The following is a 20,064-nucleotide window of genomic DNA, read 5'->3' as shown; positions in this document are numbered from 1 at the left end:
AAGCAAAGCATTAGCCTGGTGTTGGCGCAGTGGCTAGGGCAGCGGCTTGGGATCCAAAAGGTCCTGAGTTCAAGCCCCATTGGGCCACTGAATTAATACACACCAGGAGGTTGACTCAGCCCGTCATCCTTCCGAGGTTGGCGAAGTGAGTACCAGTGCACTGGGCCCGGTGTATACCCTGGTTAAAACAGGTGTACCATATCCCTGTGTCGTAAGAGGCGACAAGGGTTGCGTCAGGAAGGGCATCCGGCGTAAAACCTGTGCCAAATCATTATGCGGATCATAACGGATGATCCGCTGTGGCAACCCCTCACGGGAGCAGCCGAAATAAGAAGAAGAAGACTTAAGCAAAGCATTAAACTTAACTTTTTCTACTTTTCGGACGATTATTTTGAGTGAAGAAAAGATGGAATGTGCAGAAAGTGTAAATTCAGAGTGAAACGCCGTGATTCTGATTCCAACTAATATCGTCATCAGTTTTACATATATTCTGTCCCCTCGACATTATCCTCCTGATAACTCAGCAATGGATGCTCTGAACCCCAAGCAAGAAGTCAGAGAAGTCTCAATGAAAATCTATCAAGCACCTTGACATCATCTGGCATGATTGTTGATCTGTAAAAAAAATCAAAATTCTACATTTGCAAGCAAAAGAGAAAACTGTGTAGACCCTTTCACTTGGTTTTAATATGCATGAGTTGCAGGGAAAAAAAAAGAAATTATAGGAAAGGAAAGGTCAGGAACCATGTCCCAGCTCCCCAAAGAAGGTTTATGGAAACAAACAATAGAAAACAGGTCAAAAATATATACATATTGAAAACATAAAAAGACTGTACAATGAAACCCAGAACAGTTTCATGGAGATACACAGATTTGGTCACTCAGTCATTTTAAGGTAAACATCAACCAAGAACAAAAATGGCACTCAAGTCCCCACTTAACAATAAGTAATGCCTTACCAGCACAATGCTGTTAGCATCTCAACTCACCTGAGTCATGCTCGAATCAGGTCAGACCAGTGGGGGAGGAGGGGTGGGGGGCACACCATCTAAAACCTGGTGGTTAAACAAGGTAAATTACATACAATACGAGTATTTGGATGTCAATTGTAAAGTCAATATCTGTCTTCCCACCTTTCGTGTCATCAGCATTGATGGTGCAACTAATGCAACGCCAAAGCACAGACCACTTATCCTGGTTTCCGCTTAAAAATAATCTTCAACAAGAAGTTGTGGATGCAACATTAATTGAGATCTTTGCACCAGAAATTAGTGAGCTTGCAAATTTAGGCCTTCCACCTCTCGTTTACCAGTAGAGGCCTCTTCCTCCTATATGCTATTTATGGTTATGGACCACGATGGTTTAATTTATCATATTCAGCACGTGTAGCAATTTATTGTGCGTTTTAACGTGCAAAACGTAGACAGCTATTCAAAAACTCACAAGGTGGATTCGATCATATACTGGCTCTCTGGACAGGCCTGTGTAAAAAAAATCGTTGCAAAGAAAATCTAAATTTGGACTCTATCCACAAGTACAGTAGTCACTGTGTCTGCTTTGAGCATTTGCCTTTGCTTCAGGAGGCCACAGGGACTGTTTCACCCTCCACTTGGTTTTGGTGAAAAGGAATTCTGGGCTGGTGGAAGCAAAGCCTTCTGTTGACATTCCTTACAACATAATAGTTAATACCTTCAGTAAAGTTTGAGGCTGCACAGTAGAAAAATGAAAATTAAAACAAGAAAAAGAGCAATCGGAGATTGCAGACCCTCAACAGGACTAGTTTTGTGTGGTGTATCTTGTGTGGCGTTTGTGTACTGGTGTGTTACATAATTAAGACATAACTAGAACTGCCACGTTATAATTGCTGACAGTGATAATGGGTACCAAGACGTCTAGCTTTGATGCAACCCCACTTTGATCGGACACTTGACCCTGACCCATGACGATTATTATTGAATTGAATTTAGAATGTGATTAAAATGAATTCAAATCAAATGTAAGACCAAATAGGCACAGTCCTGTATTGGAATAACCAGCAGGAACCTAAACAAGAAAAAAGAAAAGATGTCATCAGGAGGAACCTGGATAGGATTCAGGTTTCAGATGCTACTCCTCTCCCCTCAAACTCATTCAGGTGCAGCTAAATGAGCCTTAAAAAAAAAAAATCTAAAAGAAACCAGATGTAAAAAACAATTAAATAATCCTCACTGCCAGACCATGCATCCGATCAGGTTGAAATTTAAAACATATATTGCCCCTCACTACTGATCAATAATTGTGAAGTTTCACGTTGATTAATTAAGTGGTTCTAGAGAAAGAATTTTTGAAAGATTTTTCACTCAATCCAATATGCCTGCCAGACCATGTGACATCAATAATTATTTGTGAATACACTGGTATCCAAGGCTTGGGGAACATTTGTGTGAAGCTTCCCCTCAATCTGTCCAGCCATTCTGGAGAAGATTCTCAAGGGTTTGAGCATAAATCCAATATGGTTACTAAACCATGTGACATATGGAGTCATCGGTGGTGAACTTTTTGTCCTCATGGAAGGATAGGCGGTCATACATGTAAAGTTTCGCCTCAATCTGTTCAGCCACTTCAGAGACGATTTTTCAAGGTTTAAAATTTTTCTTCATTTAAACAATATGGCTGCCGAATCACGTGACTGATGATGGCATCAAATTTTTTTCTGTGCACGATTTCATCCCAAGATGACCCTCAAAAATATTCATACTGATCAGATGTAGCATTCTATATATGCAATTACGACATCATAAGGAAGGCACCATTGACGTTATTTTAAAAATCCCACTTATTCCCCATATACTTATACTTGCCATGTGCCAAGTTTCAATATTTTCATTTGTATGGATACAGAGATAGAGGTCCAAAGTTTTTCCATTTTTCCAACAAGGCTGCCACACAACATGACCGATGACATCATAACTATCAACAAAACATTCTACATGAGCAGTCACAGCACTGGTGAAAATTTCTCCTCAATCCTACAAGCGGTTGGAGAAAAAACGCTCATGTTCTGTGCAGACAAACAAACAAACGGACCCAAATGCAATACCCTCTCCTTTGGCGAGGGTAATAAAAGGACAAAAACCAACAAGACAAAAGGATATGTCTTGGTATATGAATATGGAATATGAAAAAACAATTACTAGATAATAAAACTAAAAGGCAAACCAAATGGTAGAACTCTTTTCAATGTCCAACTCAATGAGGATAGCTTTAGAAAGGAGTGCATAGGTACATCAACTGTAACAGCCAGTGTGTGAAAGACCAACCGAGGAAAGCACTTCAGTGAGCGTGGCCCAAGTGGGGCAGGGTGAAGACAGAGATTTGCAGAGAGTACGAGATCTGTCGGCAGAGGCGGAAACTGTACATGAAGAAATCCATGGTGGAGATGACCTGAGGAAACATGAAGGGTTATATGAAAAAAAAATATTTCTAAAGGACGAAGGCACACACACACTGTGGTTTCCGAACTCGACTTGTTACAAAGCCATTATTGAGAGTTTCACCACGATCGCTTGTGGAATCTGATGTTTGAACACATGTCAATGCACTCAATGTCTTTGCCCTTTTCTCCCACCTATGGAACTGCCTCTCTGTCAATGATGGCAAACCATTAATTGTGAGATTTCAACGTACAATGGATGATCAGCATGTTTATGGCTCAACAAGGAAACCAGGATACAATGTACATCAAAGCTCTTTCGATCCACTGACTCACTGACTGATATAAAAGAATGGTACCTTCGGGGTGACGTAGAAAGCTGAAAATTTGCATGCCGATGGACAATGAAGCAGATACACCAGGAAAAATAAATAAATAAATAAAAACAAAAATCACAGAACCATTGGAAAGCATCCGTAAATGAAAATTCAAATGCAGGTGAGCGACCTGAGACAATGGGGAACCACAGTTCGTTATTGCTTACACAATGTGTAAGCGTAAACCCTGTGTGTGTTTTTTATATATATATATATATATATATATATATATATATATATATATATATATATATATATATATATATATATATATATATATATATCTTCTTCTTTCGGCTGCTCCCGTTAGGGGTCGCCACAGCGGATCATCTGTATGATCCGCATAGTGATTTGGCACATGTTTTACGCCGGATGCCCTTCCTGACGCAACCCTGGTCGCCTCTTACGACACAGGGATATGGTACACCAATTTTAGCCGGGGTATACACCGGGCCCAGTATACTGGTACTCATTTCGCCGACCTCGGAAGGATGACAGGCTGAGTCAACCCCTGGTGTATTAATTCAGTGGCCCAACGGGGCTTGAACTCATGACCTTTTGGATCCCAAGCCACTGCCCAAACCACTGCGCCAACACCAGGCATATATATATATATATATATATATATATATATATATATATATATATATATATATATATATATATATATATATATATATATATATATATATATATATATATATATATATATATATATATGTATATATAGTTGCGGTTCTCAGAACCACATGCATCCAACATACAGTGGTCCCAAGACAGTTATTCCATTAATATATGTGTAGATAGTTTCTTCCCTTTTGTCTAGCGGGAAAACGGGGGCATGCATTGCGAGGATCTCATAGTTTGGTTTGCTTACATCATTTCTTCTTCATGTCATTTCTAACGTCAATCCTTCTCTTATTTTCTACTTATTTCTGAGGTAAATCCGAATTTGCATGCAGCACGTGCCGCGAGGAAACCACCATAACCTCACAATAACTTCTGTGGGGGAGGGGTATAGAAAGGGCACTTGAACACCACGAGCCTCAACAGCACAGAGCTCCCGTCAAGCGATCCCTCAACTCAACGTTTGCAGCGAGTTATACAGTATGCTCGGCAGCTCAAGACGATCGACTCGAACTTCCGATGATCTGGGGAAGATTACCAGTTGCATTGAAAAGGCATACGAATGAATATTTCTTAAAAAGGCTGTACGGATGGTGTTTTTCACAACACAGGAAACACACCCAGCAGGACACCCACGCTGCACGGAATGCGTACCGAGGCCAATGGTAGAGAAACGGCAGCCATGCCATGATGGGCAGGATGTGAGTGTGCAAGGCACAAGTGGCGCATTTTTTTCAGCTCATGTAGCATTCTTTTTTCCCCTCCATTTCTCCATCTGCCATGTATCCATATCCTTTTCATTCCAAACCTCCATATAATTAAATGACTGATCGTTCCCCCTCAATTTCTGACACATATCAGTGTTGGCCAAGGTTAAACAACTGGCTTGGTGTGTAACTTCCATCCACAATCACTGATTTGAAGACAGCTGGAAATTTTTCGGTGGCAGCATAATCTGCAGTAGCAGCTTCCCCAGTCAATTGAGGTTGTGGAACCAATGGTGACTCTTGAAGTGCTCGAACCATCCATGACTGGCAGCAAAAGGCACTAGATCATTGGTATCTTTGGTCAGATTGCTATACAAACTCCTCACCTTCTCTTAAATGACCATTCCAGACAAGGGAATGTTCTGTTGGTTCTGATGATCTATCCACATGGTCAGCAACTTCTCCATTTTATCAATAGCATCGGTCCAAGATCTTGCAGTTTTGACAACAGCGAGATTCGTTGTTGTCCGAGTGCTCTTGTTAATTTTAACACGATAGTCACAAATGGATCTCACTGTGGAATCACAAAGTCACATCTCTCTTTTAATATCAATGCTGCGCTCACCTCTATCAAACCGATCTAAAACTTTCAATTTCAACTCCAATGAATGAGACTTTCTTGACTTCTTCTCTTGATCATTTATCTCCAATACCACTTTTTACATGCTTTGCAGCCATAGTTTTGGCCACTGCGAGTGAACGACTTGCTCAAAAAGACGTAGCTCAGTTGTTGTTGTATTAAATCCGCGCTGCAGCAAAAATGCATTATTAGAACGCGCGTTATACGAGGGTCACCTGGAATCCAAACCTACTGGAAAATTCTAATTTTTTCGAGTCAGACCAAAAGTTGAACCTGGGCAGTATACAAGACAACAGACCACTGTTTTGATCACTCCTAAATTTATTTATTTTAATTTGATGTTTAGAAATATGATGATTTTTGAATTTCACAATATTATATGCAGTATATTTAATCAGCTAATGCTGTCCGTCCACCCTTCCCCCCCCCCATGCCTGGAAACATGGAAATGCTCTTCGGATAAAATAAATTATGTAAAAGTAGTTGCCTCAAATTAATTGACACCTCCGGGAAATTTATAAATTATTAACTCGAGGTTGCTTAAAATTAATCCAAACAAACAGGAAAATTGTAATTATAGTACTGCCTCAATTTAGCTTTCAACCAGCACAAGAATAAAACGCTTTTATTTTTCTCTCATGGTATTTTTAACCTCCGCCATCGAAGATGGACGGAGGTTACTGTTTTCACCCCTGTCTGTTTGTTTGTTTGTTTGTTTGTGAACAGTATTACGGAAAAACTCCTTGACGGATTTCGACGAAACTTGGTGGGGGGATTAGGTATGGTCCAAGGATCATGCCATTCGATTTTGGACTTGGCCCAAAATCCAATATGGCTGCTATGGTGGCCATTTTGAAATAATATTTGAATTTTTGTTTTTGCATTTCTACATGTTATAAGTGATTTCCACCCCCCCAAAAAAAAATTGTTAGAGGAAAAAAAACAAAATTTTGTAACTTTTTTTTTTTTCAACAAAATTTCGATTTTTTTTTGCATTTCTACATGTTATAAGTGATTTCCAACAAAGAACATGCCAAAATTATAATTGCAACTGATTTTGGAACTTCAGGTGGATATACCCACGTAAAATCAATTTCTGTCTCAAGGAATCTAGTTATGACGAATGAATTGAGTATGTAAAAGTTAAAAGTAAAAGGGAAAGTTGCAAACTATAACTCAGTGAGCACTGTTGACATCAAATTGAATGAATAGGATATCAGGTTCACTTGAGTGACCTTGCAGTATTGGCGGCGGAGGTTTTGCACTCTCCCGAGTGCTCCCCCTCTAGTTTACTACGCGTTTCCAACTCGTCACTTTAATTTCTCAACATAATCTCCCTTCCTAGCAATGCACTTCATCCATCGGTATTCTTGCTTGGCTATGCCCATTCTGTAGAATTCGTTGTCACGCCCCTCTAGGAAGTCCTCCACAGTTGCCATCACAGCATTGTCGTTCTCATATTTGTTCCCCCGCATTGTTTCTTTCAGGTGAGGAAACTAATACAAGTCAGATGGGGATAGATCTAGTGAGTATGGTGGGTATGGCACAAGTTCATAACCACAGTTCGAAACAGTAGCCACCAAACGCTGGGCTGTGTGTGAAGATGCATGTCCTGGAGAAGCAGCACACCTCAGGTCAGTGTCGCTCTCCTCATTTACTCGATTCCATCATGCAACCAGTGCAGTTCATCAGAATAATACTCCTTGTTAACAGTATTTCCCTTTTCTGAGAAGTCTACCATTATCATACAGTCACAATCCCAAAACACAGTGGCCATGACCTTTCCAGTTGATGATATCCTCTTAAACATTTGAGTGGATGGGGACCGTGTGTTTCCACTGCATGCTCTGTTGCTTGGTCTCAGGATGAAAGTGGTGAACGCATGTCTCATCCTGTGTGACAATCCGCTGTCGGAAGTCATCTGCATCATGATGAAAACGGTCCAATAGCTCACGGGAAATGTCGAGGACCTCTTTTTTTTGGTCAAATATCAGAATTCACAATGTTGACACCTTTGTCATGCCCAATTTGTCTGCGAGGATCGATTGAACCAAACTAAAACTGACAACCAATGTCTCAGCTAGGTGCCTGATGGTTGCCCGTCTGCCTTTCATCACTCCTTCATGCACCTAGTCCACCATTTCTAGCGCTGCAACGTCAACAGAACGACCTGATCTGTGTTCATCTTTTGTGCTCGTTCTGCCATGATTGTACTCAGCTACCCAATCCTTTACCATGGAATATGAAGGAGCATCATCCCTCAATGTCATTGCCATATCCATATGTATTTGCTTGGGAGCCTTTCTTGTGCAGGTACTTCATCACACCTCGAAGGTCTAAATTAAATTCTCCATTTTGACTGAATTTTAGGGGAGGGGGGTCCCTACTTTGAGTCCATGCTCTGGCAAAATATGTAATTAGCAAGGATAGATCTTTGTATTCAATAACTTTCATCATCCTACCATATCCACAAATAGGTTGGACCGCAAACAAACTCATCACCCCTTTTAATACCTAAGCAAGTCTATGTAAACAGTTAGCACTGAAGATTCACAAGAAGACTTGCAAGAGAACATGTAAAAATAAATCATGGTTACTCTGAATAAATTGAAGAAGCTGGCATCTCTGCTGTACTCATCGAAAAGTAAATTGTAATAGGGAAGGAGGGAGGTGGAGAAATGGTGGACTGCATACAAGGGCCAAGAAGGGAAATCAAGATGAAGAAACAGCCAACAGACGTCCAAAGCAGAGGCAGGAGAGGAAGATATGACTATGTGCTGGAAGGGAGGTGGTAGGGGACATGGACACACATTTTCGCAAGAGCAGAGTGATAGCTAAGTGCACACACATAATGGAAGGGGACTTTACAATTGCTGTAGGTAGAGCAGTCGATTCTGGGATTGGACATCCGAGTAGTATGTTAATAAACAGGAGCGTGGGTGAGATAAATGCAGAATCCAGCACACACATGGGGCTCATGGTCATGTGACAAACCTGAGGAAACAAAAACCCAGTGCATGTCAACCTTGCAGAATCTGACACCAACAGTGAGAAGGGTAAATGTAGGAAGTACGACAGGTGAAGTATGGTGGGTGAGTTAATTACTCACCACCAAGATAGTTGCAAGCTTGGCAATGTTCAAACCGAACATCAAGCAGAAGAGACATGGCTGGGATCTCAACACGTTTCCAGGAGAGCAGGATGCTATGGCAATGGTCATTGTAATGCCAATAACAATGGGTATGCCAGGCAAAAAAACACCCATTCCCTGTGTACAAAGTGGAACATGCACATGAATCCAAGGCAGCAAAGAAGTAAAAGGAGTTATAAATGGTGTGTTCAAGCAAGCGATCTCCCGATGTCAGACAGGGAACGTCTTGGTGCTTTTGTCACGTGTGCGAATGAGAAGTTAATGGGGAATAAAATTGGTAAATGCAATGTGGTGGAAGCTCACAGCCTCAGAGAACCTTCTTCCCCAAACAGCCGGGAGGTTATGGGACAAAGTGTATAGAAAAGCAACGACTACAAGGAGCACAGGTAGCAGCTTCCACGGCACACCAGGTACCAGCTGGTCAGGACACACAACATAAGATATCAATGGTATAAGAACACAACAATAAGCTTCTGTTGGGCAAATGCACATGCAAAGAAATGAGTAGATTTGAAACTTGAATGCATGGTAATTAAATTTCTAAACAAAATAAATATTAAATTGGTAAGAAAGTGACAAATACAAACTCCATAATTGGGCACCAAAACCAAATGCATTCATCTTCTGGGCTGGAATTGTTTTTTTTTATCCAAGCTGGTGAAACTCAAGTTATTTTACCCAAATGGAACAAGAGGAACTGGTAAACGTGAGGAGTTGGAGCAAAAATGAGGAGGGGGAAGTAGAGATCGTCAAGCACTTTTTTTTAATTTGAGCTGATAATATAACACTGAAGGTAGTACAAATTAGTCTAGTGCAAGCCAAATAGAAAAAAATGGGTACACATTAAAGAAGTAAAACAAAATGTTAGACAGCACTAAGAGTCAACTCAAGCACACGGCTTCCTCACCCAGCCAAGATCCCCTACCTGCACATCCCAGACCTCTGGGCCAAAGGCAGAGGAGATGGTGTGGAACCCCATGATGGCAAACTGCACCTCTGTAACATCCAAGCTGACGGGCAGCAAGTGGGGATGCAAGGGAACGGATGTTAGTGACCAAGGGAAGATGGAGAATGAAAGTGAAGGTGGAAGAAGTATTGAAAGTTGGTTTATCAGGAAAAAAATAAATAAATAAAGGTAAAAGATAATGCAGTGAGAGGTTGGCAGTCAAAGTATCGAGAAGGTGGTTTCAGAAGTAGCGAAAATAATGTACAGTAATCTCTCCATTTAAAAGCTTTCAACCTTATGTACTAGAATTTGAGACACCAAAAATTTGATTTGCCACCTCAAAACCTGGCATTATGAACTTGTGCTCCACTTCAGTCCACTCAGTTTTCAACAACGAATTCAAAACAAGACCTCATTAACTGATTCTCAAACATTTTGATAACAGGATTTAAAATAAATATGCATCTCACTACAAAATGCCACAGCATCACTCGGCCTACATCTGGGAAGATGACAGTGCATCACTTCCCTCAGTCCCTCCTATGCTATCACGTCCGTGCTGAAGTGCCGTGTTAAAGTGCATCATTTATTTATTTCGTTTAACTTGATTTAAACGTTCTTGTGCATTATTTAATATTAATCCATGACGATGGCTTCTTAAAGGAAGACATGGCTCAAGGAAGTGATACCAGTGGAAACAAATATAGGGAAAGCGATATTGTTGGAAAATAAATTCTAAGAAAGTTTTACACTGGTGCCAGCCTTACGAACATCGCATGCGATTTTGGCCTTGCAAATACAATGGTGATTACAACATGCAATAACAAAGAAAATATCATGGTGTGTGCTCAATGTGACACCTCCAAGTGCAGTGAAATTTTTTTATGAACCTTATGCAATTTTGGGTTATATATATATATTTGTATATATATATATATATATATATATATATATATATATATATATATATATATATATATATATATATATATATATATATATACATATACATACACACACACAGTCAAAGCTCGTTACTAGGCCACCTCGCTTCTATGCCACTCTCGCTATTATACCACTTTTGCTCGGTCCCGACAAAATTCAATACAAAATAAATTTACTATGCCACCCCCTACTCTCGCTACCATGCCACTACTGTGTGACTGTTAAAAGGCACGAGTCGTGAAAAAGTCTGTATTGCGCAGTGCTCGATTATCACACTCACGTCCAAAGGCGAAGCGACGAACTACAGTCCAGCTGCGCACAACATAACTCAATACGTACGCGCATAGTCAGACTGTGTCAAAACACGCGATTCTTCTCCCCAATGCCAGCCACAACAAGCCAATCACAACACGCACAAGGAGACACAAAAAAGCGCGAGCACACACACAGACACGCAGGCACACGTACAACAGTGACATCATTTTTTTTCAAATTCAGCCCATAATGTCAGCTCAGAAACGCAAGCGAACCGACTTTACGCTGAAGGAGAAGAAGGAGATCATCGATGCCGCGAAGAAGGAGCCGAATCAGTCCAAGTTGGCCAGGGAGATTAGCAAGAAATGGGGCGTCGAAGTTAAGAGAACCACCGTGAAGGGCATTCTCAGCAAGAAGGATGCAATCGAGGCTGCAATCAAAGCTGGATTTCCATCGAAGCGCATGAAGTTGACGCAGGCTCACGACCCGAAGCTTGATGAGGGAGTGCTCATGTGGCTGAAGCAATCAAGAGGACAGAATGTGCCTGTCAGCGGCGATCTGATCAAGGAGAAGGCGATGAAACTGGCCGAGCTGATGCACATCCCAGACTTCATGGCGAGCGACGGTTGGTTGGGCAATTTCAAGAAGCGCCACGGCATCATGTTCAAGACAGTGCAGGGCGAAGCTGGAGCGGTGGATTCGCAATCCCTTCTTGAGTGGCAACAACAGGTTCTCCGGCCCTTACTCGGGCAGTTCTCCGCAGACGACGTCTTCAACCTGGACGAGACTGGACTCTTCTGGCAGCTGCTTCCGAACAAGACCATGGCTTTCAGGGGAGAGCGGTGTACTGGAGGAAAGAAAAGCAAGCAAAGGATCACTCTTCTGGTTGGGGCAAACATGAGCGGCAGCGAGAAGTTCCCTCTTCTGGTGATTGGCAATTCCAAGAAACCCCGTGCCTTCAAGAACAAAGAGATCCCGGTCAAGTACAAGGCGAACTCGAAGGCGTGGATGACGGCGGAGCTTTTCGAGGAGATGTTGCATGCGTGGGACGGACGACTCGGCCAGCAGGGACGCAGAGTGCTGGTCTGTCTCGATAACTTCTCTGGCCACCCTCCCGAGCTCGAGCTGAACAACATCCAACTGGTCTTCTTCCCACCCAACACGACAGCCAATTCGCAACCAATGGATCAGGGAATCATAGAGAACCTCAAGCGCCACTACAAGAAGCTCCTGCTATGCCGCCGGCTTGAGGCCATAGACGAGGGAAAGGAGTTCAAGTTCACGTTGCTCGACGCTCTACACATCGCCCGGCGTGCTTGGGAGCAGGTCGGCAAGTCGACGATCAGGAACTGTTTCGCGAAGGCCAAGTTCATCGAAGAGGAGATCCAAACTGAGCCACAGGATGCGGAGCTGCCCGACATCTGGGAAGCTCTGCCTGCCGAGGAAAAGATGCACGAGAACGAGGAGATCGAGCTGTCTGACTTTCTCGAAGCCGACGAGCGCCTCGCGACTGGCGGGTATTTCACGCTGGAGGAGATTGCGGAGGAGATTCTGTGCAGTGAGGAGCCAGTGGAAAGCAAAGATGACGAAGTAACTGTCGAGGAGGAAATCGTTCCTTTCGAGGAAGCCCAGCGCGCTTGTAGCACTGTCCGGAAGTTCATGCAGCAGAGAAGCGGGAAGCCCGGTGTGATGCAAGCGTGCGATCGGCTAGACAACGAGATGCACGAGATCCGCCGAAAGAAGATGCGCCAGCCGACGATTCTTGAAAGCTTTGTGTGTCGTGAATTTCTCGCCATGCCATATGTTAGTGTGAACTCTGTTAGTGTGTGTATGTTCTCCGTTCGCTTAGCTTATACAACAGTCGTGCCTTTTACTTGCTGGAATAAATTTTGTCTAAAGATTAACTACAGATGGGTAACTTGAGAAAATAAGGCCGTTTTTACAAAATCTCGTTACTATGCCACTCTCGCTCGGTCCCGACGGGTGGCATAGTAACGAGCTTTGACTGTATATATATATATATATACATATACATATATATATATATATATACATACACACACACACACACACACACACACACACACACACACACACACACACACACACACACACACACACACACACACACACACACACACACACACACACACACACACACACACACACACACACACACTCTTTTGTATCATCACGTCGAGGTATCCATTAATAAGGAATTGCTCTGAGCCAGGATCGTTCATCCCTGGGATGGTGGAAGCTGTTTAAGGTACTGCGTTCAATATTTTACCTTTACCGTTCCCCAAAGTCACCCAAATGAGCCAAAACAATGGCAAACAAACACGAAAAGCAGATGGCTGAAACACACTTTCTTGCCTTTTAAAGGATTAATTTTTTTTCAAGCAAAGCACAGGAAAGAGGATCAACAAGACGCTATAACAACGGAATAAACCAAGCGAGTCAAACAGACACAAAAAGGAGAGTGGGATACGCAAACATATACAATGAAGAGAAATAAAAGCTCAAATCCGAACCCACTAGGCACCACAGATCTCACGTTTACAACACAATAATGCAGGTGGGACTTCCCTTTTCTATGATGCACATGGTGGGCGCAGAACTCAATGGTGTCAACGTTAAAAACCAGGAGGGAGACGAGAGCCAGTAACGAGCAGTGCCAGTGGTGGGTGGGCCTTCAATTTGGCCAGCGATGGGTAGGTCCTCTTTCGTCCTTTTTACATAGAGGCCTCCTGGCCCCCTAAAAACAAAGGGTGATCCCAGCTTGGGTCAATTCCCCATGAGGCTTCTCCTCGAAGCAAGGTCTCCGACCTCCTTGCACACGAGCCTCTCCTCTCTCCTGAGCTTCTTGGACTCTCGTGTGGAACCACGAGCCTCTCGTCTTCTCTCGTGGCTGTGGACTCCCTGGTTGACTCTCCAGTCTTGACCGAGTGCTCTTCCTCCTCCTGCACTCACGTGCCTCTCTTTGTATTCTCACGATCGACTCTACTGGTCTCTACTCTCGTGCACGGTGTTCTCACTTAGTCAACTCACAGTAAACGAAATCCAATTCTTCCTCCTCGACAGAGTTTCCCTTTTTGGTCCCACTCATAGGGGTGGCTCCTATAAAAATAAACGTGTATCTTTTCTTCTGGGCTCTACAGCCCACAACCACCATGGTTGGCACACACTGGCCAGAGAGATCAGAATTGGTCTTTTGCCCATGTGACACGTGTGCCTCTACTACGGGAAGTCCATGCCGAGCTATGTCTACAAACAAGAGGTTTTGCGTATGTGCAACAAAGCACTTGCTCTGATCTGACAGATCCCTGTTGCATGGAAATCTAACCGAGGCGAAACACACAGACCTTGCTACGCTTACCAGTTTAGCTACGGATCGCTCCCTCTTCCACAACAGTATTAGTTGCATTATTATGATTACTGTACCTTTGTATTGTCATTTTCCACGTTATTATTGAATTTTGGGGGTGGGGGGGGATATGGACTGAGGAAACTTGAATGGCAACATCCTCACCCACCCACCCTCCCCAATCCCCATTATATCATTATCTATGGTGGTGGGAAATCACTCCAGATTTTCAAATTTTTGATTTACCAGTACTTTTCAGGAATGCATAGTGTTTGTAAATTGAGATTGCTGTATTTATTTTACCATCAAGATAAAGGAGGTGTGCATGAGAGAGTTACAGACAGCTTTGGATAAGATTGATTCACCAATTATGTTATACAAACAAAAAGTTACCAAAGAAACAATAAAGTGAACAATCGAAGTAATCTGAGAATGTATGAGAATAATTCTACAGCACCGAATGCAACACTCGTATCATTCTGACAATTCCGTATGGTCACTACATGCATTACAAGCCCACTCGGCATTACCGGCCAAATCGCAGAGTGCCGGACACGTAGGCATGCCAGTGGGCACAGTAAAAAAGCAGGTTGCCAATGCAACACAGGAGCAGGGTGAAGGTGGGATGAGAACCCAGTCTCACAGCCACACACAATCCCACAGCTAAGAACACTGGGAGGAAAGTGGGAGGGGAAGGGAGAGTCTCGCAAGGTAAACGGCCAAATATGGGTGGGAACAAAATAGAGCAAAGTGCAACAAAAGAAAAGGCAAAAGGTTGTTTTATGGCAATCCACAATAATTATTGAATAATACATGCAAGATCATTTTTTTAATGCGTTCCAAAACGACAATTTTATACACATCTCACACCTCCCCATTTTAGTCGACGCGACAACCAGATGTTCTTAAATATAGAACAAAATACTTTAAATGATGAGATTTTGCATCAATTGACGAGGTTAAAACCGCCATGTTGTTGTGCCAAAATAAGCTAAGAAAGTCTCTTTTAGGCACAAACGATTGTACCAAATGCAACAATAACAAACAGACTTTGTACAATGTAACGCTTCAACATTACTACGTAGCAATACAAAACATTATTCGACTACTCAATAATTCATCAAGTTAAGGGTGGAAAGGAGGGTGGCACAATCCTTGGACTGCCCGCACATGATAAAAATACCAACGGAGTTAACATCAAGTCGAGACCAAGAAACGATTCAATTAGGCATGCAACATGAATCGACCACCTTCACCTCTCTCCTTCTCATTCCCCACCCCCACCCGCAACCACCTGCTGACACAGCATCACAACCATGATCAAACAGCTCCCCAAGAGGAGAAGCAGAGCCTGTGCGCCGAGCTTGTTTTCCATCCAGTGCATCCAAGCTTTGATACACCAACAGACAGAGAGAACAGCACGCGTACAGCCAATGCGGAGCCTAAGAAAAACGAAAGGGGAGTGTGCGTACCACAAAGCCATCCTGGCACACATGGAGAAATTCATTGTACAAAGCAAATGCATCAGCAAGGGGTGAGATCATCACTCCGAATAGAACGACATGGCAAAGAGCGTTTCGAGATGAAATGGCACTCAGGTGTTTACATCTAATGGCCTCATCTTTATTCTTTCCACAGTATAGGAGTACACACTTAAGAGAGAAACGTTTATCATGCATCGGCCAACGGAGAAAAGGAAAGGCGAGCAAACCGTTTCCCGTGCACCAGGACACATCGCAATCAGACAGAGAGTGCTGACAGCATTGGCAAACAGCCCCATCAGAGTGAGTGTGTTGGGGGCGATGTGGAGAGGCACGAAGCGCAGGATCCATTCCCACCAAGGTTGCAGAGTCGAGTCAAGCACAGATTGGCCAAGGGAGCTGAAAGCAGAAACAAAATATCAACATTAGCAATGCCAAGAGTTATTAAATTATTAAATCCATCAGATTATCCTAACAAATCTGCAAAGATTATATTAAAGGAATACTGTGATCAGATTTCAAAACACAGCAAGTAAACTGAAGGTCAACACATTTCAATTACACTCTGGTCCATGAGGTCATTCCTCAATGAAACTGATCACAAATGTTGAGTGCAACTTCAAAAAAAAAAAATCCTTTTATGCAATGCCTCAAACAGACACTGCAAGGGTTGTGAAGACTGCTCTTTAAAAAGGTGACTTCAAGGAACATCTGCATTCTGCCTAAACAGCACCCAATAACTTTTAATCGTTTCCAAATTTGAAGAAGCATCTGCATGGGAATTAGAGAGTTCATAGAACACCTTCCCGAAGCCTGGTGTTGGCTTAGTGGTTAGGGTTGTGGCTTGGGATCCAAGGGTCCTGAGTTCAAGCCCCGTTGGCTGCTGAATTAACACCAGGGGGTTGACTCAGCCTGTCATCCTTCCGAGGTCGGCGAAATGAGTGCCAGTGTACTGGTCCCGGTGTATGCCCCGGTTAGAATAGGTGTACCATATCCCTGTGTGTCATAAGAGGTGACCAGGGTTGGCGTCAGGAAGGGCATCCGGCCATAAAACATTGCCTCAAGAAAAAGCCAAACCCCTGCACAGCAGGGAAAAATGGCTGTAAAAACGGTCATTTTTTTTTTTTTATAGAACACCTTCCCCCATGTAGTCTTGAGAAACAAGGACATGGGCAGGGTTTATGAAGTGCAAATTTGGTCATGACAAAGTAAAATGCCATAATATTTTGTCCTGCTAAACAGAAGGGTTTTGAAAGTTGTAGGTATTGTTGGTAAAAAAGAAATTTGTGGCCTCCACTATTCAACATACAATTCAATCAATAAAATTAAGATTTTAATGGTGGTCGAAAAAATAAAAATAATTTTTTTTTAAAATCGGAACCTTACCACCATTGATGCAGCATCTTTTACACATTACATCAGTTATTCATGCCTGTTGTTTGTGTCCTTGATGAAGACTTTAAAACTTTGCTGTTTGGAATGATTTCCGATTTTGTTTTATTGCCAGACAGGCAGACAGGCAGGCAGACAGAGTAAAAAAATAAAAATAAAATCTCACTCCTCTCTGTGCATGTACAATTGGGACAAGGCAAGGTACTGCTAAACTGCAGGTCGTTTCCCCGATTAGTATTCAAAATATAACATTCAAATGAAGTAAATTGTTCCTCCATCATAAACTGGCGTTTATAGACAGACAAATGAACAAATCAATTAACAAGATGTCGACAACTATAGAAATAAAGTCCTTCAAAGGAATCTGTCGATATTCTTTTTTCTTTTCTAAAGTTAACAAAAATCTTTCACCACATCCATAAAATTAATCAACAAAAACATAATGGAAGTGTTATTAATCATGGAAATTCGAAGTTCAAAAACTCTCCACAACATGAATATTCATGTTCATTAGCTGGAACGTCTGAACAGTCATTATTCTCTGAACAGGGATAAATTGTTCCTGTGCTAAAATCAGGGGTGTGTTCCATTACCAATCATCTTGTAGAAAGCTCACCAAGTGGCTTAAGCACTCAAACAAAATGGTCGATAAGGAAAGACTAGCCTAGCAAGTGATAGCTAGCTGATTGGTAATGGAGCACACCCAGTTGTGTCATGGGTTGTCATTTGTATGTGCAGAAATACAAGAAATAATTTATACACATAAAATATGCGGAAACACCATACTTCCGGGTGGCCGTGTGACGTCATCTCGTTGCAAAGCTGGATATTATTGAGAAGATGCCATGTGGAGGTAGATTTTGAGTGAGATCACAATGAGAGCAAAGGCCTTGTGACATCACTACTATCATCCTCTTGCAGAGAGGAAGAGAGAGAGGGAGAGGAAGAGGAAGAGGAAGAGGAAGAGAGAGAGAGAGAGAGAGAGAGAGGAAGAGGAAGAGAGAGAGGAAGAGAGAGAGAGAGGAAGAGAGAGAGAGAGAGAGGAAGAGAGAGAGAGAGAGAGGAAGAGGAAGAGAGAGAGAGAAAGAGGAAGAGAGAGAGAGAAAGAGGAAGAGAGAGAGAGGAAGAGGAAGAGAGAAAGAGGAAGAGAGAGAAAGAGGAAGAGGAAGAGGAAGGAAGAGGAAGAGGAAGAGGAAGGAAGAGGAAGGAAGAGGAAGGAAGAGGAAGAGGAAGAGGAAGAGAGAGGAAGAGGAAGAGGAAGAGAGAGGAAGAGGAAGAGGAAGAGAGAGTGGAAGAGGAAGAGGAAGAGGAAGAGAGAGAGAGAGGAAGAGGAAGAGAGAGAGAGAGGAAGAGGAAGAGAGAGAGAGGAAGAGGAAGAGAGAGAGAGGAAGAGAGAGAGAGGAAGAGAGAGAGAGGAAGAGAGAGAGGAAGAGGAAGAGAGAGAGAGAGAGAGGAAGAGGAAGAGGAAGAGAGAGAGAGAGGAAGAGGAAGAGGAAGAGAGAGGAAGAGGAAGAGGAAGAGGAAGAGAGAGAGGAAGAGGAAGAGAGAGAGGAAGAGGAAGAGAGAGAGAGGAAGAGGAAGAGGAAGAGAGAGAGAGAAAGAGAAAGAGGAAGAGGAAGAGGAAGAGGAAGAGAGTGAGGAAGAGAGAGTGGGACAGGAAGAGGAAGAGGAAGAGGAAGAGGAAGAGAGAGAGAGAGGAAGTGAGAGAGAGGAAGAGGAAGAGAGAGAGGCAGAGGTAGTGGAAGAGGTAGAGGGAGAGAGAGGAAGAGGAAGAGGAAGAGAGAGAGAGAGGAAGAGGAAGAGGAAGAGAGAGAGAGGAAGAGGAAGAGGAAGAGAGAGAGAGGAAGAGGAAGAGGAAGAGAGAGAGGAAGAGGAAGAGGAAGAGGAAGAGGAAGAGAGAGAAAGAGGAAGAGAGAGAGGAAGAGGAAGAGAGAGAGGAAAAGGAAGAGAGAGAGAGAGGAAGAGGAAGAGAGAGAGAGGAAGAGGAAGAGAGAGAGAGAGGAAGAGGAAGAGAGAGAGAGGAAGAGGAAGAGAGAGAGAGAGGAAGAGGAAGAGGAAGAGGAAGAGAAAGAGGAAGAGGAAGAGAAAGAGGAAGAGGAAGAGAGAGAGGAAGAGGAAGAGGAAGAGAGAGAGGAAGAGGAAGAGGAAGAGGAAGAGGAAGAGGAAGAGAGAGAGGAAGAGGAAGAGAGAGAGGAAGAGGAAGAGAGAGAGAGGAAGAGGAAGAGGAAGAGAGAGAGAGAGAGAGGAAGAGGAAGAGGAAGAGAGAGGAAGAGGAAGAGGAAGAGGAAGAGGAAGAGGAAGAGGAAGAGGAAGAGGAAGAGGAAGAGGAAGAGGAAGAGGAAGAGGAAGAGAGAGGAAGAGGAAGAAGAAGAGGAAGAGGAAGAGGAAGAGAGAGAGAGAGGAAGAGAGAGAGAGGAAGAGGAAGAGAGAGAGGAAGAGGAAGAGAGAGAGAGAGAGAGAGAGAGAGAGAGAGGAAGAGAGAGAGAGAGAGAGAGAGGAAGAGGAAGAGAGAGGAAGAGGAAGAGAGAGAGAGAGGAAGAGGAAGAGGAAGAGGGAGGAAGAGGAAGAGGAAGAGGAAGAGAGAGAGGAAGAGGAAGAGAGAGAGGAAGAGGAAGAGGAAGAGAGAGAGGAAGAGGAAGAGGAAGAGAGAGAGAGAGGAAGAGGAAGAGGAAGAGAGAGAGAGGAAGAGGAAGAGGAAGAGAGAGAGAGGAAGAGGAAGAGAGAGAGGAAGAGAGAGGAAGAGGAAGAGGAAGAGAGAGAGAGA

General features: G+C 43.0%; 1 protein-coding gene and 1 pseudogene across 3 annotated transcripts in view; both read right to left on the bottom strand.

Annotated features, from left to right (window-relative positions):
- Nucleotides 1-667: 667 nt before the first annotated feature.
- The window catches only part of LOC147030664 (cholinephosphotransferase 1-like), a 28,615-nt gene continuing 9,218 nt past the window's right edge, over nt 668-20,064 (bottom strand). Inside the window, exons 2-10 of one of the 3 annotated variants that reach the window (XM_085874920.1) lie at nt 16,139-16,307; nt 15,722-15,869; nt 14,958-15,099; nt 9,840-9,924; nt 9,218-9,331; nt 8,873-9,031; nt 8,632-8,757; nt 3,300-3,423; nt 668-1,055 (exon numbers count right to left, since the gene is read on the bottom strand). In XM_085874920.1, coding sequence (XP_085731046.1) covers nt 3,313-3,423; nt 8,632-8,757; nt 8,873-9,031; nt 9,218-9,331; nt 9,840-9,924; nt 14,958-15,099; nt 15,722-15,869; nt 16,139-16,307 — 1,054 coding nt within the window. In that variant the 3' untranslated portion in view covers nt 668-1,055; nt 3,300-3,312. Of the gene's footprint in view, nt 3,424-8,631; nt 8,758-8,872; nt 9,032-9,217; nt 9,332-9,839; nt 9,925-14,957; nt 15,100-15,721; nt 15,870-16,138; nt 16,308-20,064 lie in introns of all 3 variants that reach the window. The other 2 variants (XM_085874918.1, XM_085874921.1) reach the window with 2 other exon arrangements.
- LOC147030665 (uncharacterized) lies at nt 4,462-8,625 on the bottom strand (annotated as a pseudogene).

The sequence above is a fragment of the Eptatretus burgeri genome, chromosome 3 (genome assembly GCF_056783735.1).
Source record: "Eptatretus burgeri isolate ZD-2024b chromosome 3, Ebu_testis_v1, whole genome shotgun sequence".
In the NCBI taxonomy this organism is placed as follows: Eukaryota; Metazoa; Chordata; class Myxini; order Myxiniformes; family Myxinidae; genus Eptatretus; species Eptatretus burgeri.
The sequence above is the reverse complement of the archived record's forward strand: the minus strand, read 5'-3'. Positions and strand labels throughout refer to the sequence as shown.